General features: G+C 46.1%; 1 protein-coding gene across 1 annotated transcript in view; it reads left to right on the top strand.

Annotated features, from left to right (window-relative positions):
• Positions 1-22,193, top strand: part of SLC12A8 (solute carrier family 12 member 8) — a gene marked incomplete at both ends in the record, with an annotated part of 48,102 nt that overhangs the window by 13,254 nt on the left and 12,655 nt on the right. Inside the window, 3 exon segments of the mRNA XM_080347022.1 lie at positions 12,153-12,266; positions 20,077-20,164; positions 21,910-21,997. Coding sequence (XP_080203148.1) covers positions 12,153-12,266; positions 20,077-20,164; positions 21,910-21,997 — 290 coding nt within the window.

Raw genomic sequence — 22,193 nt, 5'->3', positions numbered from 1 at the left:
TTCTGCTGTGATAGTTCTACTCTTTGTAGGTAGGTTTTCATGGTGTTTCCTTGCTGGAGGACACCCGGTGGTCAGGGTTTGTTGAGGAGCTGTGGTCCTGCTTGCTGGTGGATGCTCGGGGTGTTGGTACAGCTGCAGCTCAGTGGAGGCTGGGGCTGCTTCTCTGTGCCCTGCTTTGCTGAGGCTGCCACCTTGAGGCATCTCCCAGGAGGTGGGTGAGGAGGAGGGGAGGAAGGCTCAGGGTCCTGCCCTCCTGCACCCACTGGGCTGTGCTGGGGATGCCATCTGCATGTAACCTGCTCTTCAAAATTTCCAGTGATGGATCCTCTGCTGCATACTTGGAGACTCTGCACTGGTCACAACTATCTCAGGCTCATTCCTGCAGCCAAAACCTTTGGGTTGGCTTTGGGTCTCTCTAGGACTTGGAGACTAGCCGATGTCCTTCCTTTCTGTGTTAAAGCACCTTGCTTGGAAAACCTTGTATGCTCCCCTTCAGTCTCCCTTTCTCCAGGCTGCACTGTCCAAGTGGCCACGTGGGGCTGGGAGCGAGCTGCCCCCTGCCACATGCTGCTGAGGAGGAGGAGGGTCCTGATCTCATTTGACACCCTAAAACATGCTGCTGCATGGTCCCACCAGGGCTGGGCTGGGCTGGATCCATCCCTGGAGCAGCAGAGGGTTTGCTGAAGCTGTTGCAGGTTTAAACTTGCTTATTAGATAATACTGCTCCTGATTTATGTACAAGATTTTGTATGCGGTTGGTTTAACCTGTAATTTCTTCACTGTTGCCCTGCAAGGCAATGCTAAGCTCGTCTTCCTAGAGCTTGTAAATAAATCCTGGAATACCTCGGCTGGCTCTGTCCCTGGCTAGGCACTGCCTTCCTAGGGGCTTTCCCCACCCGCTCCCCCCATAAAACCCTCCCATTCAGCAGCGACTTGTTTAATGCTAGAGACCTAATAAAACTGACTGGCTCGAGGAAGATATATGTCATCCCATAATCTCTCCATCTCTCCCCGTTGCTTTGTTTAAACTGGACAGCTTTATTTAATTGCATTGATTTTTTTTTCCTTTTTTTTTTTTTTTTGGTGCCACTACATAATTGCTTTTAAATGGTGGCGATATTTTAAATCCTCTTTTTTTTTCATTCCCCTGGTGTTTAACTCCAGTCACACTTCAGCTGTGCCCTCAATCAGCTTTCCTTATTCAGGTACTTAATTTATGAAGATGATTTCTAGATATTAGATTCTTTCTGCAGCCGCTTTGTTTCTAGTTTGCATTCCTCCCCTAGACTAAAGAGAGAACTTTGCATGGGGCTTGGGTCCTTATCTGCTGTGCATCATCTTCTCTGCTGGCTTGTGTTAACAATTTTGGGCCTTTTTTGGCTATAGGTAAGAGATTTTAGCCTGGTTATACCTTCAGTGGCCTGGGTGATGGTTTGGTGATTCTTGCTGGTTCTACTCAAAGGGGAAATACATTCATTGAAAAATGTGATTTTGGTAGGGAAAATGTATTCTCTGATTTAAACTGAATTAAATTAATAGTTTCAAACAAACAAAACCAAAATTCTTTTAGGTGACAACACTTTGCTCAACCTTTCCAAAATCAAACACTGTTTGATTTCCAGTTTGATTTGCATTCTAAAGTCAAAGCTGTAGCTGTGTGTGGTATAGAAGATAATGAAAACCTCCTGAAAAATAATCAAACTCTCATTTTGGACACAGAATCAAATCACTGAATGGAGTAGTTTTAATTTGAAAAAAACATTGTCATCTGGATAATACATCCATAACCTGGAATAATGGGATGATCCAGTGATGAGTATGGCAGAAGACTCTGTAGACCATGGCAGCGTCTGGTGGATAATTTTGGTTAACTGCTTTCTTTTGAAAGATGGGGATTTGGTGGACGTGGATTGGGATGTGTCCCAAGCAGTACATGGAGTATCTCTGAGTTAGAAAGGAGGTCACTCCAGTGGGCCCAAAGGATGTGTGTCATTGTCACTACCACTCAAATGCTATTCATTTTCCTCCAATTGTTGTGCCTTGACTCAGCCTAAATTCTGATTTCTCAGAGCTGGGGTTTTGCATCAGAGAAGTTCTGCAGAACCTCCCACAACCAGGGACTCTAGGCAGGACTTCCAAGAAATACTACTCCATAATTAATAATAATAATATCCCTTTGCTGCAAACTATTTTCCTAGAAAAAAGATGAAGAAAGGAATGTTTTACTTCTTGTCCTCTTTGTAATGAATAAAACCATTTCCGCTGGCTGGTTTGAATAGCACTGAACAAGCCAGGTAGTAGATACCACATCAAAAAAATAAATAGTAATGGAAGGATTTTATATATTATGGCAAGTCTGGTGCTTAGCATTAAATAATATAAAACATGAGTGGACTTTATAGAGGTGAAACACACATGTTAAAATATCTTCCTTTTTTCTCCTAACCAAAATTTCAGATTTTCCACTTGCAGAAAATATACATTTTTTTGGCTTTTTTGCAAAAAATAATTAAACCTCACCAACCTGCAGAGACAGAACAAGTGCCAAATAGCTCTGCTAGCTAGTCCCACGGGCACGTTTCTGAGTTTGCTTTTATTTAAGCAGTACCGAGGTGCTGTGCTTTTGGGATGGGGAGCTGCCTTTGTGTGCTCTTGTGTACTCTGGTGGTTTTCCACTTTTCCACCCTCTTGGGAAGCCGAGGTGGAGATAGAGCAGGCGCATGGGGAGTTGGGCAGAATTTAGTGTTTCCTCCCACCCAGTCCAGTCCCGCAGGAGATGTGATGTGGCTGGGGAGGGCTTGAGGGAGCATAGGTTGCTTCATGATCTGAGAGGGGTGACAGCATCCTGCAAATGAAATTTGCCCCGTTAGCTAACTGTGAATTTTGGAGTCCAATTTAAGCAGCTCCCTTTGTATTTTCTGCCATGTGCCCTATTTTTAACTGTTGGCCAGAACCCCTTATTGCAGATCAGTTGGCTTTAGGAGGAGGAGGATGCTTGCGACCTGATGGTCGGGATGCTCCGAGGTCTTTGAACCGTGAGGAGATTGGTGTGGGGTGTGAGTGCATTTACTGACTGTCACCACGCCTGAGGCTTGAGTCCCCATCTCAGCATCCCCAAGCCTGATGAGCTGGGCAGAGGGGGAGGATGTGGATTCTTGGGTTTGTCACATATACAAAGGACTGATGGTCCCTGAGCGTTTTTTTTTCAGGTTTCTTCAAACAGATCACCCCCCCAGCACTTCTGCTGTAGGTTTTCTTGCTCACTCGAGGATTTTCAGAGCACGAATCCTTTGCTCCTCCATGCCTCCTGTAACACTGCAGACCATCGCGCTGGTTGGTGTTAAACCTCTTTCCGAGAGCACCAGGCTGCAGGACGTGCTGCCGAAACCCCCAGCAGCTTGAGAAGAGGTTGCCTGCTATGTCCGGAGACTTGGGAGAAGAGCGAGATGGGAAAATAGCCAGCGATTGCTTCTCCTCGACAGCGCTGTCAGTCTCCACGCTTGCTGATTTGTCTGCTCAGCTGAGAAATATTCATGCACGGGGGTGATTCATCGCCCTGCAGCAAGGTTGCTGGCAGCCATCGGCGCGATGCCTGTCTCCATGCTGGTGCTCCAAGTGTGATCTAAACACCCCGTTTTCATCCCCACCGGTGGTAGCCGGGACGGACAGGTGCGGTGGAGGGTGTTTTTCGGGAGAGGGTTAATGGTGGGATCCCTCGGAGCCCGTCAGCAGCAGGAAGCCGTATTGTGTGTTGACTTTAAACAGGAGGTTTGGGAGATCAGCTCTGGAGCAGAAAACAGGGGTTGGGAGGAACAAACACTTGCTGCTTCAGAAGGGCGGCGATTTCCTTTCGGGTAAACACGTCATTAATCTCAGGGAGCACATTCTTTTCCATCGAAAGATAAGGGATTCAAGTTGCCTTTCTCAGGGCTTGGCCTTTTTAGATTGTTTTAACTGTGACTTTCACTCCTTCAATTACAGACTTTACATAATCTCTCATTTTGGGTTTGCTGGGCTTATTATGCGTGCGGAGAAAGTCTTGGGCAAGGGAACTCCTTTCCTTCTTTCTTTGAAATTGCTCTGATCCTCCTCCCCCCTGCTGCCGTCTTGCCAAATTGTTTTTTCACTAAAAGCTATCTGGTTTTTGCTACATGCAGCTCTGACGAATTTGAAACGTAAGCATGTTGTTTGTCCCAACGTATGAAACCATCTCCTGGTGCTAGCGATAGAATAGGCGGTTATTTGTGCACCACCACTGGAAAAGCAGCAACGGGCTCCTGTCCCCACCCCTCTTGCTGCTGCTCAACTTCATTTTGGTGTTTTTGAAGATGCTGCTTGCGGTGGGGAGATGTGGGCTATGGCACCCAGGGCTTAATTTTAAGCTGACACCCTCCTGCCACGTGAGGAGGCAGCAATCACTCCTGCTGCCTGTGGCTCGGGGTCTGCAGTTGCTCTGAGCTCTTTTGATAGTAAATGTGTTTATCTGGGATTTCAGGATGAAATTACAGAGAGAATTTGGTCCCTTCCCGTTCTTACCTCCTCTTCTTCCCAGGACTTTGTGCTTAGGGCTGCCAGCAGCTGCATGGGTTGGGGTGGGGTAGAGCAGGACCTGGGAGCTCCCGCATCCCCCATCTCAGTGTCCCAGCAGCTCAGGCAGATGCTCTGCAGTCTTTCTGCCCTGATCTGTCAGCGTGGCCACATGCCTTTGTGTTCGCTGCATAATAGCTGCGTTTTTATCACTGCATAATCATTGACCTGACTGTATTCCACACAAAAATTCCTCTCTATTTTTTCCTTCGCCTAGTTTAAGACTCCCACAGCAGAAATTCTGAGGCTGTGGGAGCTGCCAGCAGGTAAGATGTGACCCTGAGAACACAGATGAACCCATCATTTGTGACCTATAGAGGGTGAATCTTCAGGGACAGGTCTCAGAAGTTGTGTGTTTGCTTTTCTCTGTCTGAGCTGGGCTGCATGTAGCCCATCTCCAGCTACAGAGCAGTGCTGCTGCCCGCAAGTCGGGCACAGGGCAGATGTGCTGTTTGCTGATCCATGATGACTCACATGGCACACGCGTGGCACTGAGGCTGCAGAAAAGGGCAACCTGAGTTTGGTGAATGCAGTTCCCTGGGTGGATGAGTCCAGGAGACAGAAAAATCAATCTGCTCGGTCTGTCCCATCCTCCTCCAGCTCTGCTCCCCTGCGGCTCTTCTCTTTTCCTTCTGTTTCTTCCCAGCCTTCCAGCCAGAGCTTGTATATCCCAAGGCGAAGCAGGAGATGTCCTGGGAGATGTTGAAACAGTTTTGTATACCTGTACAAGTTCAGCGAAGGTTGTGTTTATTCTCTGTACCTGCCAGCACAGCTCTGCCTCTTACTGCACTTTGCTTTCATGACTCATCAGTTCCTTGTCTCTTAGAGGACTGGGACTTTCTGGTGAGAATCTGTTCATGCATCTCACAGGCCCAGACTCAGCCCACAGCAAGTTGAGCAAGTGGACTGGTAGCACAGAAAAACCACCACACTGTCCATCGACCTCCAGTGCTGCTTTCTTCTCACTGTTTTCCTTGCCAACCTTTCCATGTTTTCTCACACATCTCTGCCTGCCCTGTCCCAAGCTGTCAGGCAGTGCCTGGGGGCAGAGGTGGTTGTGTGGGACTGGCTTGGGAAGAAATACTGGGAGGACCTCGGGAGCTGGTGCTGGGTGGTTGCAAAGGCAGGGCTGCAGAAGCACCCTGGCCTTGCAACAGCATTGGAAATGTGATTGTTGATGTCGGTGTTAAACAAGCCCAAACACAGGAAGCCAAGTGTGTGCACAGAGGGATGCTCAGGGATGGGGTTTGCGACTGCACCACTTTGATTTTTTTTGTTGTGTTGGGAAAAGCGATACAAGCATTATTCATGACCCCAGTGCCCTTTTCATACCTCTTTGGTGATGCCAGACTGCTGGAGAGGTGCATCATTTTCAGTGACCTTCCTTGGGTGTTCTACGTGTTGTTGCTGGGCTGTGGTTGCAGTCAGCTGGACCCATGTCTTTGTACATCCTGTCTGAGTACCCCGTTTGCTGGGGAAGCCCAGCACCATTTGGAGCATGGCTATGTCAGTGCAGAGCATCCTTCAGAGCTGTTGTGTCAGAGGATCCTGTGCTGCTTGTTGCCTCAAATTAAATTTCAGTGTTTGCATAGCATGGGGGGAAAATGAATTTATGAAGATCATGGGGTTTGGATGACATTCATGGCTTTGCATCCATCTCTTCACATCCATAGTCTCTATGTGGAGGGTTAGTCCTGTGTTTCTGCAATTGCACACCAAAATGCTGAAAAACCTATTGCTGATGGTGGTTTGGCATAAAAATATTGCTTCATTAAAGCCAGGCATGCCTGACTTTGCCTTGGCAAGTGAAGATGCTTTTCTTGTGTGGTAGGTGATGGGTAGTAAGTATGTTTTGGTGAGTTTGGTGACCACCATACCATCCATGGATAAACATCTGCAGGCAGGGGAAGAAGTAGTATTGGGCTTTTGGTGGGAGAATTTCACTCCTTATGTGCTGTAGAGAATTCAATCTGGGTAGAAGTTAATTTGGTTTACCCTCCCTCCCCCACCCCCCAACTGTCATTTGATAGACCATAACTTCTGAGATTTACCAACCTGACAGGGCTTGACTTGCCTACTGGAGAGTTAACAGCTCAGAATTCCTGGGCTTGTACCTTGCCCTTGGCTAAGAGTTTGGAGGAGGAAAATGCAAGCGTGTGGCTGGTGAGGAGTGAAACGTTATCTTACTTCAGAGGTGTGTGTTCAGGTGAGGATGCAGCTGTGGGACCAGGCTGTGACCATTCCTGTTTTCTTCATACTGATCTGCCTGGGTATCTCCAACACCTGCACCAGGACCTCGCTCTGGGCGTGCACTTGAACTGTTGTCCAAGGGGAATGACTGGATTTTGGAGCTTATGCCAGAGGGTTTAGAAATGGAAGAAGAAATGGCAAAGAGAGAGGGAGGAGATAATTATGCCAAGGATATGTAATTACTCTTTGGCTCTCCGTGTCTTACATTGCACAGGATCCTGAAAACACTAGGGTCAGACCTGGGAAATGTGCTGCAAGACAAACACTTCCAGCTGTTCCTCTGAAAGCAAATCTCAGCAAGTACCTTCCAGGCAGGAACGTGTGGGCTTACTTATTTAGGAAAAGAAAAAAAAATCTCACCAATTCAAGGCTTCAGCATCCACCTTCGTAATTAAAATCTCTAATCACAAGCAGAGTGCAATACGTGACTGTCTTCTGGGAGCTGTTTCTTAAGGTGGTTTTCCATTTTTGCATTATTTAGCCCCTGCCTCGATGCCAGGGTTTACTTAACCTTAAGCTTGCGAACAGGCTTATTGAATTTGGCCAAGACTTGACTAATCTGTAATGAACTCCAGGTTGCCTGGAACTTGGCAGCACCGTCATCCTCTGTGCCGTTGTATAATGGCCTGACCCCACATAACCACGGTTTCACCTCACGCCCCCTTCTCCAAACACCTCAAGTCCCTCTCCGAAACCCTGGGCTTCACGGAGGGGTCACCTTGCTAAGGTGGATCCCAAGTGCTGAAAACAACCTTGGCTGCTTTCATCCTCTTCCATGGGATGAGAGGTGGGATAAAGTGCAAGAAAAGCTTAAATATGGAAACCAGTTGAGGTGGAGGGGGGGATGCAGCGGTGGCGGCCAGGGCTGGTGCCTCCTCCCATGCATCTGTGGTGGCCAGTGGGACAAGAGAATCCTGGCCATCTTCCTCCTCTTCTTCCTCCTGCATCAGGCTGATGTGCAGCCCGCTGTGGTCCCCCTGCACTTGTGAATGGAGGATGCTCATCCTGAAAACTCTTCCATTTGAAACTTGCTAGGTGGTTTTTATTGTTTATTACATCATTTTAATAAGGGAAACTGGAAGGACTGAATTTGTAAAAAAAAAAAAAAAAAAAAAAAAAAAAATCACAGGAATAATTCAAATGTTGCTCTAAGTCAATTTTTTCCCTGTTGTTTATTTACTTCAGCTCAGCCACTTGAGAAAACCATTATTTGCCTGCTCCTTATTGAGTATCTAATGATGAAAATAAATTGTTACCACTCTTTATTGTGCATTTCCCATAAGGCTGACACGGCACAGAGAAGGAACCAGATTATTTTCCTTCTAGCATGACACTGGGAAGATTGTTTATAGCACTTCAGCTCCAGCTCTCTGCAAGCCAACCGAGAGCAGGATCATTAAAGGCAGGATTTAGAAGCTGTGAGGTTGCATAAATTAATTGAGAGCAAAATTTGTCAAACAAACATTTTGTAATGAGTGAGGAGGGAGGAATCTGGCTTAGGTCTCATGTACCCAGCAGTAAACTGGAGGAAAAGATCCTCTAACACACACACAAAAAAATAATTGATAAAATGATCTTGCCTTGTTTGGAGATCAGAGAGCCAAATATAGACCCTATTGCGTTTCCTTCCCTCCTCCTTCCGAAGCTCGTCCTTTTGAAGTGCCCTTTCAATGGGATGTGGATAATTGACTCTCTGAACAACCGACTGAGTTCTCTGTTGGTTTAACCGATTGGTCTCAGTTGCTGATTCCTGTTTTGTTTTGGATGATTTTCAGTCCAATTGCCCTGTCAGCCACAATTAGTCCCATTAATACGACAGCAGAAAGGTCGCAGATGACTCGCTCCGGTGGCAGGCGCGAGGGCGGCCAGGAGATGCTCACAGCGAGTTGTTCTCAGCCCCGCGGTCGCGTGCTGGTAGCTTGCTTAATTTGATGGGTGTTGCGAATCCTGGTAGTAAAACCTGTCAAAAGGGATGTGAGATTTGCTTCATGACAGGGTGATTGACTGAGAGATGAGGTTGCAGTGACAAGTAACATTTGGATGAACTTTTGTTTAATTAGAGAAGAAAGCTCTTGGTTCTGTACAAAGGGGAAATGTGGAATGGCCGGGCTTCCTCTCGCCCGCCAGAGCCATGAGGAAAGGAAGCAGAAGTGGGAGAGAGTTGTAGGTGCATCCTGTGGCACTTTCAACAAATCCACATCTGTCTTTTTTGTGTGGTTCCAGTGACATCTACCATGGTTTTGGGCTTTGTCTCTTCCACCCAGGATTTACACTTTGGGGAATAAAGTGGGAAAGGGAACAGCAGACGAATGGGTGGAGCACAAGGGATTGTTTGTCTTCTTCAGATTAATAGGGGCCAGATGCACACAGGTGCGGGTCAGATGTTGGACTCATGGGTTTCATGGTCTCTCTTTGGCCGTGGTATGGCCAAAACAATATCACGGAAAATGTAGTCTGGTTGTATACTCGTCCTTTTGTATGAGAAAGGCAACATAAGGCACCCAAAGTGCCTGGATCAGGTCATGGTTGGATTATATAGCTCAAAACTTGGTTGGAAGATCCTGTTTGGAGATGGTTCATTCTCAAAGCAGGACGCCGTGCCTAGTGAGGTTCTGCAAGCGTCTGGTTTTGGTTTGGTATTATTTAGTATTTTCCTTAACCGCTTGGATTATGTAAAGAAGAATACGTAGATTTAATTTGCAGATGGCCCCCAGCTGGAAAGGGCTCGCAGCCGCCTGGGTGAGAGGGTCAGACTTCCATAGGAACTTGCACAAGCTGGGGAAGTTGTGTGAAAAGGACAATTTGTGGTTTGATTAAGGCAAATGTGAAATTTTATAGACAGCACAAATGGTTGACTGTTGCAGTGCAGAATGGGGACTGTTTCCAGTAGGTGAAAGAATGCTATTAAAAATGCAAATAGCTTGTGGATCAGGAAAGAAATCACATCGTGAGCTTCAAACAGGGTGATTTTGGCTGGACAGCACGGGAAACTTAAATGATAAAACCAGGAAAATATGAGAGTAAACCATCAAAAGATGCTAGAGTCCACTTCACAGGTGATTTTAAGAATCGGTGGGGCAACTTTTGCCAAGAGTGACAGATATATTTGATTCTGCTGCTGCAAAGTACGGGTTGGAGAAGGTCTGCAGATCTCCTCAGGGTGAGAGGAATATTTTACCCACTCCTTTTGTTTTACTTAACATTTCTATGAGGAGCACAATCTTGGTGAAAAACCCCTTGGCTAGGGACCAACATTTTCCCCAAGCAGTTTGGTGGGAGCTTTGCAGCCAGGCCCTGTGCCGTGGTGGGCATGAATTCCAGTTGAAGGAGCTCAGCTCTGGTCTTGTGCAAACATACAGCCTACACAAACCCCCCCTTCTATTTCTCCAGAAGCCGCACCTTCTGCGGACATCGTGGGGTCCTGAGGTCAGTGTGCTGTGCTGAGCTTGTTCCCTTTAAATCTCGCCTGGGACTTGTTCCTAGTGCAGATCACTGGCAGTTCTAAAAAGCCCAGCAGCAGGAGACCTTTTCCATCTGTGTGTTTCCATCCATGTTCGGGCAACACAATGAATGCAGATGTAGTAGGAAACTTTTGATTATCTATAGGACTTTTCTGTGGCAGCTTCAAAGGTCTGTGGTTAGATATATTCTGAGACTTTAAATGGGTATGTCTTGCGTTTGGAGCTCTGATTTAATTTTCCGGTTTAATCTATTGTCCAAGCATCATTAATGTTGTCTTTGAGGCATGAGACAGCTTTGATGGATCTTTTTTTTTCTTTTAATTTCTCACCATCACCCTGTGCAGCCATAAACAACATCCTGCCTGCTAATGAGAAAATGCAAGTTATTGCAGCCACATGTCTCGTGGAAATAGATTGTAGTGGCTGGAGGAAAAAAGGAACCGACTTTGCTCACCTCCCACCTCCAGCTGGCACGAGGATTTGGATTACTGACAGGGAGGAGAAGTTTCCACAGATTAAGATACTACATTAACAAAGTTGCCTGTTGAAAATTGAATTATTAATTTTGTACATGTATTGTTAATTCCTTAACCTGCTTTCATGAGTTATCTTTGCTACCTTTAAGCATCCAAAACCTTTCTTAATTAATGCTCGGCCAGCATGTCAGCTGTCAGGCTCATCTACTCCTAAGAAATCCAAGTTTATGGAATAATTTGACCTTTCCTTCCAACATGAGGGAGAAGTATCCTCCGTTACATACCCAGTAAACCAGTTGCATGATGTCGATATCTTACCCATTGCTCTTCCCTCTCTCTCATCTCCTGTAAAACTTTTTGTTTGGGAAATAAAACTTGTGTGTGTGTGACCTTGGCAAGACTTGGCAGGAGTTGGTGTGGGGAGCAGGGTACAGCCCAAGCTCTCGGCATTTGCTCCTTGTTGCACCATGAGAAACATCTGCAGGAGATTTGGGATGGGGGTGGCTGGTTGTGATGCTCAGCCCTGTGTTTAGCCCTGGTTTAGAGATAACACAGCAATGGGAGAGCAGTGGCATCAGGAGGGTAAGCGTACCATATGGCATCAGAGAGCAGTGGGCAGTTTTAGAGCATGTTATTCCTTCTCCACTGGGAAACCCATCTTGTAGGGGAGACCCCCCTCTAACAAACTGTCTGCATTGGCTCTGGGCTTATTGGAAACCAGTGTATAAATCTGGTGTGTTGGTAGCAGCTTCACAGCAGGGGCACATCTCAGATCTTATCTGTGCAGGAGTTTGACTGGCAGAAACATGGAACTGGGGTACAGTGTCAGGGCTTGCTCAGGATTGCAGTTGTCTTGTGGCAGCATAGAATCATGGAACACTTCGGGTTGGAAGGGACCTTCAAAGGTCATCTAGTCCAACCCCCCTGCAATGAGCTGGGACATCTTCAACTAGATCAGGTTGCTCTATTTGGAAAGAGCGTTTAAGTGACATGGATAAATATGTATAAATATTAGCTGATCCTTGCAGCCAGTTTTCCTCTGTGGACAGGTTTTACAGAAAGGTATCCCACTTACTCGCAGAAAGGACTCAATACTATCCGTGTTTTGTCTTGATGAGAGCCTCCCAGTCCAGTGGTGCTGCTCAACATGCTGGGCTCCACTGCTGTGCCCATCATCAGCTATGCCTTGCTCTGGCATTGACACACTTGCAACCACACTGACCTCTTCCCTGCCAGTCACCCTTTCAAACCATCCCTGGAAACAGACACTGCTGTCACACATGTTTAGAGGATGGGTGGTTGCCAGGACCAGACTGGAGGGTCTCCTGCGGTCCCTATGATTTCTGAAGTTCTCCTCTTGCCCTTTGTCTCTTCACAGAGCATGGCTTCGTCGGCTACTCTGAAGAGCTAATGTTCAACAACACGCTGCCAGACTACAGCCAGGGGGAGTCCTTCTTCACTGTTTTTGGAGTGTTTTTCCCAGCTGCCACAGGTACCGTATTTTTTATCCTTCCCGTCTTTCCTTCCACAGTCACATCATGGAGACAAGTAGAAGCAAGGGGAATTCCTCTGGACTGCTTGGCGGGGCAAGCAGGACCGTACTTGACTGTAGCAGACTCAGCATGATCGATCCCAAATGTTCAGGCTTTCCTGCAGCACCTCAAATTTTGCACACTTCTGTTCACCTGAATGTGCTCTTCTGTGTCTCTGTGGTCAGAAACTGCTGGTCAACTCCATGGGTTGATGTGGTGGTGTAAATCCCTCCCCACTCAGGACAAGGCTCAGGCACTGATCTTGGCCAATGCTGTCAGGTATCAAGCCTTTTTAAAAGTGCCATTCAAGCTTTAACTTACTAGATAAGCCGTATGATTTGATTGCCCTGGGAGGGTGAGAAGAATTGGGCTGATGCCATCGCTCACGATACTGACCCGCCACTCTCTTCACAATGTCATGGATGCATCCTTGCCTGTCAGCAGATCTCACCTTTATGAGCTTAACTGGATGCTTTTTCATATTATTCATTCCCTTAAATTCTCAAGGAGATCCATGTCCCCTTTTCAAAGGTGGCAGTCTCCGGTGGGAATGAAATCACTATTGATCGCAGTTACAATACCTTTTGTTGATGCTGGATTTTTTAAGCTATAAAAAGTACCAATTATAAGCAGTTTCCATAGCGATGAATCCTTGGATTACAGAATGAATTTTCAGAGGATTAGCTCTAAGCAACTCGCTGGAAGTTGTTTGCAGAATTGCTGTGGTACAGGGATACAAACTAAAGGTTTTTGTGAAGCAGATGGGTCTGGAGGAATCATCTGGTAGCAGAAGTAGTCACTTCGTCACGTGCACCTAGTGCAGGACTTCAAATTTTCCTTTGAAATCCTCTCTCCCAGCCTATCAGGCTGGCTATTGCCTCCATGTAGACTTCCTCCTGGAAAACTCACCTGCCTGAACTATAGGCACCATGGAGAATTTGGCTCTCGCCCTCTTTATTTGTCATTTCTGCCTGGCCTAAGCAAGACCCTGGCCAAAGAAAGAGACCTTCCCTGTGAGCCCTGCCTCTGCAGGAAAGCAGATTTTTTCCAGCTCCCTGATTGTAGAAGAAGGAATAGTTATGACAAAGCTGTGCAGAAAATTACCCTGATTAGCCATATTAAATGGTTCTTCATCACTGCTAATGCTTGGCTGCTAGGAAGAAGGCCAAAGCTAATAGATATAATTTATTTAAAGCTCTGGCAGCCTGTTGCTTTGTTAGTTAGCAGTAGTAATACCAGTAGTAATGTTAAACATTCTCTGAAAATACAGTCTGGGCTGATGTATAATTACTTTGGTTGCTGCACAGCTTTTTCATGCATTCTTTTTAATTGCTTGGTTATTTACAGGATTTAAATTATTCCTTTGGAGTAGCGGTGCCAGTAGTACCATATAACATCGCTATTGCTCCCGTTATTGCTGTTTGTAGCACTGTGGAGTTCAGGAGCCTCATAAAATGTAGGGTTGGGTTCGGTGCTCTACGTGGAAGAACTTGTGATTTGATTAAGAATTTTGTAAGAAGGTGGGAGTAAAGACTTCTCTGCTGGGGGTCACAAATGGGGAGCCCGGTGCAACTTCAGAAGAGCTGGGAATAAAGCTCACATCTCCTCGAACTGGGTCAGTGAGTGAGGGCTGGTTCCTCCGTGTCCCTCCGGACCCATGCTGGCTTAGCTCACCTCCTTCCCCATGATGGGGTGCGATGCTGTTGCTGCAGAGGGGACCCTGGATGCTTGATCGGAGCTGCTTCCCACCACAGTGCAGAGGCTGCCTGGGCGAGCCTGAGCCCGCCAGCAGGACAAGTGGTCCGTGAGGTTGGAGATGACAGTTCAGGGGTGGGTTTGGCGGCAGCACTGATGTCATAGCAGGCTGCGGGGATGTGAAGGGATTGCCAGTGGCTCTAATGCAGGGCAGGCAGAGTGATGCAGATGGCGAGCGAGCAGCAGTGTCCATCCTCAGCACCTCCAAGTGAGGAGGAATGGCAGGGACACCTGAACATCACCCCCAGGCTATCACATCCAGCCTGTGCTCCTGCCCAGCACCATCCAAGGTGGTACCTGCCTCTGCTGGGACCCCCACAGTGATCCGGCCAAAGCAAAATGCTTTGTGTTAAGATGCAAAGGAAATTTGGGGAGAGTTTCAGTAAAACAATATGTTGTTTAGTTTTGAGGAGTTACTTTGAGCCAGTCTGAAACATTTCTTTGACCCAAAGCAATGTTCTGTTTATCTTTGATTATTAAATGTTGCATTTACACTTTTTAATTTTTAGCATATGCTATTTACAATCTAAGATGCTGTTTTGATAAGGAAGTTTTTTTAAAAAAAAAATGTTTAGGAAATTGTGAAACAAGATGTTTGGGCCTTTCTGAGATGAAATGTCCCTCTTTGAAGTGAAACTGTTTTGATCTCTTCAGGATAAGCTCTTTCCCTCTGAAATGGTTGTCTGAATTCAACCGGTTTGTCTCTGGGATGTACTGAAAAGTGGTTTTCAGTTGCCCGTTTCCACCAGAAATTGCAGTGAAATGGAAACTTTGGATAGCTGTAGAAGCAAAGAGGGGCAGCCGCTTTGGGAAAGGGGAGCAGGACCTGCAGGGAGACCCTTCCTGGAACCGGGTGGGTGGGAGAAGCAGCCAGGTCTGTGCCTTGGCTGGAGGGGTGAGATGATTGTCCCAGCCTGCCATAGACCAGCAGTGACATGCTGCCTCCTGTGAGCATCTTCCTAGGATCGTTTTGCTCCAGGTTGGGTTGTTTTCTCTGTTTCTCTGTATTTTACGATTGAATGGTGCTAAGCAGAGGCTGGTCCGTTTGCTTCCTGGGGGAACGCTGTTTAAACCATTTCAGCTGGGTGTGCAGTGCAGCTGGCTTTATTCCCCCAAGTTTGTCATTTAATAACAGAGAAGTAGCTGAGCGATCCAAAACATACATCTAGAGCTGGCCTAAATGCGAGCACATGGGTATGGAAGACTCGGATTTGCTGGCTTCAGTCAAAAAGACTAACATACTTGCTACAGAATGCACACCTATAGATATTCTGTGCATTAACCAGATATTTTTCTGTGTTTGTAAATACCTTCTTAATGCATATGTTTTGCTGCCATGCTGTGATATGCAAACACCCAGCTACCCATCTAACCAGAGCTTTGCACGGAGAAGGAATCTTGCGTTCAGCTCCTGGCAGCAGACATGCAACCGTCAGTGCATTTTAAAAATGAAGTTAAACGTCGTTTCTGTTGTGCAGAGAATGTTTTTCTGCTAAATCCCCGAGGTTTTCTGTCTAATGAAAGAAGTGTGTAGTCATGTGATACAAGAAAGTAAGACCACGTTTGAAGCGGCATTAGTGGAAAATATCATCATACTGAAATCAGTTCTGAAATAAACCATATTTGGCACTAGCAAAATGACAGCAAATTGATTTAGAAGTTTTGGGCTGAGTTATCAGATGATGTAAACTGGCACAACTCCATTGAAGTCGATGGAGAGGTGCCAGCTTACATCAGTGGAGAATTTGGCCCTTTTAAAAAATTAGCTACAATTCTTAGATAAGATTTTCCATTCTTCATCTCTTGAGTGAAGGAAAAAAAAAAAAGCCCTTTTATATTTTATAGTAAATTCACTGGAAAATGCTATGGGTGTTTGAAAGCGGTCGTATCTACAGTTATAAACCATAGCTGGTGGAGCTGATGGTCGTATCTAATGTACAATGTAGGTGGTCCCCTCGTGCACATATCCACCGCCTGGATGATACCCAGGACAGGATTACACTGGGAATAGCAGCGATGTACAGACTGTCTCAGCCATAATTTCCTGGCTGAGTTGACTGTGTTTTAATGCTTCCTTGTCCAGAAGCTTTGTCATTATCTGCTGCTCTCTGAGATAATAGCCAGTGTGGAAAATCCAGCTTGCTATCTCACCGAAGCAGAGAGGTGGATAATTTTCTCCATGGACAATCTGCAGATATGATTGCTTGAGTTCAGAAGGGATTGGCCATTTCCCTAGGGACAGGTCTGTGTCTGGAGGAAGGCACGTCCCAACTTCCCTACGTCGTTGAGTTTTATATAAAAGTGTTGGGTTTTTCTTCTGTTGAGTAGCTGGGGTCTCTGGAAAGGCAGTCTGTGGCTATTGAAAAGTCAGACCAGTTCTCTGACTGGGAGTGACTAAGTCTATGGATGGTGGAGATTGTTTAGGTCTTTTTTGAAAATTAATCAGACTTTCTTTAAATTGAAAAGTGGGGTGGTTAGTCTGCTGCTTGAAAAATACCTACTCAGTACTGCTTTTTGGCAGCTGTCATCCTCTCTGGAAAATTGCTCTTTGGCTGGTGGTGGAGAGGTGGCTTCTGCACTGTCCATACATCTGTACTACCAGACTGTCCATACTTTTGTAATAGGTCAGAGGCATGCATGGAGGGGATGGCTTTGGCCTGAGTGGCTGAGCTGTGTTGGTTCTCTCTGTGGTGGCCTTGTCCTTTGACAATGGAAGCCATGAGACTCTGGTGACCTCCTGGTGGTCGTGACAAGAGCTAATGGTGTGCACTGGCCGGAGTCTGACCCCTAGTTGCTGCTGGGCAGGAGGTCAGTCATTGATCTCAAGATCCTGTTTATGTGGGCTCTGGCAGGTCATCTCCTGGCTGTTCCTGAATATGTGTGGATCTGTGGGAGGGACACAACAAGATGGCCTGGGCTGTGCAGTCATTGCTGTGCTGATGACTCACATCTTCAACTTTTTTAATATTCAGTCCAGAAAATGTCGTTTTGGTACTTCCCCAGTGCTTTGCTGAGGCAGGAGTTTGGATGAGGAAGAGTTGAGTCAAGCTCAAGCTCAGGTTTAGAGGTGGTGCCAGATGTTTGGGAAACTCGGCCAAGAGGCACATGAGATTAACAGCTGTCCTTCTGACAATAGTTTCCTCCCTTTGGAAGAAAAATTCAGAGTATTCTCAGCTTTCTGCTTTGCCACTGATTGGCAAAGTAGCATGTCACTGAAGAGTGCTTCATAGGGACTTCATTTAGCGTGATGGCCAGCAGGACCAGGGCAGTGATCATCCCCCTGTACTCAGCACTGATGAGGCTTCACCTCGAATCCTGTGTTCAGTTTTGGGCACCTTACTACAAGAAAGACATTTTGGTACTGGAGAGAGTTCAGAGAAGGGCAACAAAGCTGGTGAGGAGTCTGGAACACAAGTCTGATGAGGAGCAGCTGAGGGACCTGGGGCTGTTTAGCCTGGAGAAAAGGAGGCTGAGGGGAGACCTTATTGCTGTCTACAACTACCTGAAAGGAGGTTGTAGCATGGAGGGTGTTGGTCTCTTCTCCCAAGTAACAAGTGATAGGATGAGAGGAAATGACCTCAAGTTGTGCCAGGAGAGGTTTAGATTGGTTATTAGGAAAAAATTCTTCACTTAGAGATACCAAACATTGGAACAGGCTGCCCAGGGAAGTGGTTGAGTCATCATCCCTGGAAGTCTTTAAAAGACGTGTAAATGTGGCACTTAGGGACATGGTTTAGTGGTGGACTTGGCAGTGTTAGATTAGTGGTTTGACTTGATAATCTCAAAGGTCTTTTCCAACCTAAACAATTCCATGATTCTATATTTATGACCATTTCCATGGACTTTTGCCTTCCTAACTTTTCTCACCTCCAGCTAGGCCTATTGTGTAGCTGTTTAAAATGAGCAGTGCTTGAAGAGCACTTGGAAGCTTTATTTAAGGGAAAAGCACACCAGTTGATGAGCCTTTAGCAGTGCTGTTCAGAAATACATCCACAGAATAGTCTTCTAGGAGAAAATTAAGAACTCACATTGATTTGTAATGTTTTTGGTATGGTGTCAATGGTGCAAATCTGGTCTGAATCTGGAAGACAGCTCTTCCAGGAGCTGAGGAATGGTGAGAGCCTGTGGGGACCAAGAAGCGGCTCTTGAGGCTCTGGCTCTGTGCTGGAGAGGAGGACAGAAAAAGATAGCTGGTGAGTGGAATGATCAAGGGAGAAAAAAAAAGATGATAAAAGGAAAAATATTAATAATAAATACATAAAGTCCTGGATGTTTAGCTGATGTGTTTCGCAACATGTGTGTTCCTTGTGCTCATTAACGTGCTATCCTCATGGCAGCACAGCGAGGAGAGGAAGTATTACAATTCCCATTGAGCAGATGGGGAGATGGAGCTATAAGATGCACAACAAAGCCTGAGGCAGAGCAGGGAGATGAGCCTCTGTTCCTCAATTAGCAGCCCAACCGTTACTCCCTGTTGGCAACCCATAGGTAGCCACGCAAGGTCTGTAGGGAAAGCATTGATCTGACTGAGCTGGGTTTGTCCCCTTCACCCTGAGGTTTGTCCCACGACTCTTGTCTACACTTCATCTTGGGAGAAAACCCTCCCAAGCAGCAATCAGTGTTTGAGCCTTAAAATGCAGTGGGTTTTTGCTGACTTAGAGCTGTAGTCACTCAGTTTTGCAGCCTCAGAGGCTGACTTTGTCATTCTTGTGCCCCCTGAAAATGAGGAATGACTGCTGGGCTTGGCAGCTGAGCGGCAGGCTGACGTGTGGCCGGTTCCCTGCTGCCGGGGCTGGCAGATGCTGCGAATGCTCTGGCGTTGGCATCCTCCTTCTCATTGTTGTTCTGTGGTGATCTCACCCCGGCTCCCAGGGACCGTCCCATGAGCACTGCTGGCTGGCACCTGGCCCTTGTGTCCTTATGAAGATGTTAGCTTGGCATGTGAGGGGTGGGACAGTGATGGGCAGAAGTTAGTGTCTTAAAGAGGCTTTTCTGTCCTGCCTTCAAATTGCCCAAATTCTCATCAGGATTCTAAATCACAGGGGTTTAATTTTTTTTTAAATTTATAGCAGGTATCTTAAGTCTTCTAGGAACACTTTTGGAATAATATGACAAGAGAAATTGTGTTTTCTTGCAAGTCTGGTATGACTTCACCTTCAACTAGGGGCAAAGCCTCTCAACCAATTTGTACCTCAGGTTCCCAGCCTCAACGTGGAGACTGAAATCCTTCGCTCCATCCTGTTTCCCTTTCTTGCTTCTTTAGATGGTAATTTTTTAGGCTAAGAACTGTCCCTGATTGTACAATACCGTGTACTCTGGCTTAAAATAACACTTCAGTACTTTATTCTTAGTCCTACCACGTGTTTTCTATGTGACACTGGGAAAATCACTTGCCCTCTGAGTGCTTCTGTTTTCCTATCTGCAAAGCAGAGATAATGCCCACTTCCAAAGCAGATCCCTTGGCTGGAAGGTGCCACCTACGTGTTGAGCACTGTTGTTCCCTCTGCTAAATGTGCATGTGATTGTCATTAAACACAGACAGGACAGGACATTTTGTGACGGCAGTTGTCCCCCGTGAATGCAGGGACCTGTAATGGATCTGGTCTAGGGGGGTTGTACCACCTGCTGAATGCACTGCCCTGATGAACGGTAGCATTTTTCTTTTCAACAATTGGACAGCATTGTCTTCTGTGGGGTTTGCTTTAAGATAAGGTGGGTTTTGTTCAGATTTCTGCTTTTTTTTTTCCTTCCCCCCAGCATTGTTCAAACTGGACAAAGGGCTCTCTATAGATGTGTTAGTGGTGGCTTGCCTCTATTGAAGACATGAACAGTTTCTTACCAAGCAATTGATGAGGGCCAATATTCATATGTGTGCCAGTGCAATGAAGTGAAATAGTTACTGTTCTGAGGCAATCAATTAACTGATTGATTAATTTTTATTGCATATTATAATGTGTATTATATATGTTATAACTTAGATTAACTCTAAATTGCATTTCTATCTACAAAATACAGGTGTAATGGCTGGGTTCAATATGAGTGGAGATCTCCAGAAGCCTGCTACCAACATCCCCCTGGGGTCTCTGGCCGCTATTGCCACCTCGTAAGTCATAAATTGAGGAAAATTTACTCTTTCGAGGCTGCCCTGGATGTGACCAATCCATTTCATGTTCCCATCAACCTTTTATTACTCAGCCATCTGGAAAATTAAAGTCTGGCTTTCATTCAAATTATCATCTGTTACCACCACCTACTCTGGGTGGGTTAGAGGTTCGTTAGTGCGGCTGTAATCAGTCCTTCCTCTGATGGGTGGGATGTGTGTTGGTTCTGGAGCGGTTGTGCTACTGCAACCTGGCTGTCTCAGAGCGGGATGCAAAGTTCTCAGAGGCTTGGGGAGCGTGATTTTGTCACTTATTGATGTTGACTTCCAAGTGTTTTCCTTTTCTATATACATAGAAAATATAAAAAAATATAAAATGCATTAAAAATATAATTTTTAGTATTGGGAAAATGGGGCCAAGACAAGTGAGATGACCTACGTACCTGCAAGGCCAGGGGAACACAGGAGCCCGGGATACCCGAGCAGCACTACTTTCCAGGAGTAAAATACTGTTACGCATTAAAAAAACTCAGTAGGTTTTCCTGCCTGCTTTCATTGTCACCTAGATTGCTTTTGAAATTATTACTTTTAATTGTGTACCAAGGTTCAGAAAGAAAGGATCTTCAAAATTCAGAAGGATTCCTGCTGAAGAGGGTTCTTGTTTTAAGTGAGGTGATGCCACAGGACACAGAAGTATCACAGATGGATGGACTGTGGTCATTCATATCTCTGCTGCCTGGGCTTTGCAGACAGACTAGCTTATCGCTCCACCTGATTGCTGGAAAGGCCAGAGACACCAGAGGAGGATCATGACTGAAGTGGTAGATCAGGCTTGCTGCTGTGTTTTTATGTCACTGCCAGATGAGGGGACCTGTGTATCTACAGAATCATGGAATGGTTGGGGTTGGAAGGGACATTTAAAGGCCATCTAGTCCAATCCCCTCCAGTGAGCAGGGACAGGAAAGACGTATTGAAGAGGGTCTGGATGAGGCCACAAAAATGATCAGAGGGCTGGATCACCTCTCCTGTGAAGACAGGATGAGAGAGTTGGGTTTGTTCAGCCTGGAGAAGATAAAGGCTCCAGGAAGACCTTATTGTGGCCTTTCAGTACTTAGAGAGGGCTTATAAGAAAGATGGGGACAGATTTTTTAGCAGGGCCTCTTGTGATAGGACAAGGGGTAATGGTTATAAACTAAAGCAGGGGAGATTCATGTTAGATATAAGGAAGAAATGTTTTATGAAGGGGATAGTGAAACACTGGCCTTGGCTGCCCGGAGAGGTGGTTGATGCCCTGGAAACATTCAAGGCCAGGCTGGACAGGGCTCTGAGCAACCTGATCTGGTTGAAGATGTCCCTGCTCATGGCAGGGGTTGGACTAGGTGAGCTTTGAAGGTCCCTTCCAACCAAAACTATTCTATGATTCTATGATCTTCAACTATCGCCTGAGGCCCTACTGAAAAGTCTGTTCCCAGGACTGGTTTATTCCCCCCATGCACACATCAAAAAGGCAGGTAGCTTCTCTTCAGGGGTACCGTATGGTCATGCTGCAGCTGTCCCTGGTACATTGTGGTGGGTAAGTAACGTGGACTGATGTTAACTTCAGCCCTGAGGCTAAATCTTGCAGGAACAGCCCGTGCAGAGTGATTGATGACCCAGCTTGTAGGTCCTTGACCTGGCTCTGCTAATGGGCAGAATTCTCAATGGTCTTGTCTTGCTGGAGGAAAATAGTTTATTTTTATTATTTACAGGTGGTTTCTCTACATGGTCTTTGTTTTTTTGCTGGGAGCCATTTGTACCCGTCAGTCACTCCGCTATGACTTTATGATAGCTGAGAAGGTAACTTGTTTCAATAATCCAATGTGTTTTTGTATAATGGTGCTTTTGGGTTGTCATCTGCCTTACTAAATGCTTGAATTTTCCAAAAGCCTAAGGAATTCAGGTACCCATCCCTCATTGAAATTCAGGGGGATTTTCCCATTGCAAATCCCAGTGTACAGTTGATTTGAATAGCTTTGCATTCACCAGCATATCC

Source organism: Nesoenas mayeri (genome assembly GCF_963082525.1).
Source record: "Nesoenas mayeri genome assembly, chromosome: 6".
NCBI classification, from domain to species: domain Eukaryota; kingdom Metazoa; phylum Chordata; class Aves; order Columbiformes; family Columbidae; genus Nesoenas; species Nesoenas mayeri.
The sequence above is the reverse complement of the archived record's forward strand: the minus strand, read 5'-3'. Positions and strand labels throughout refer to the sequence as shown.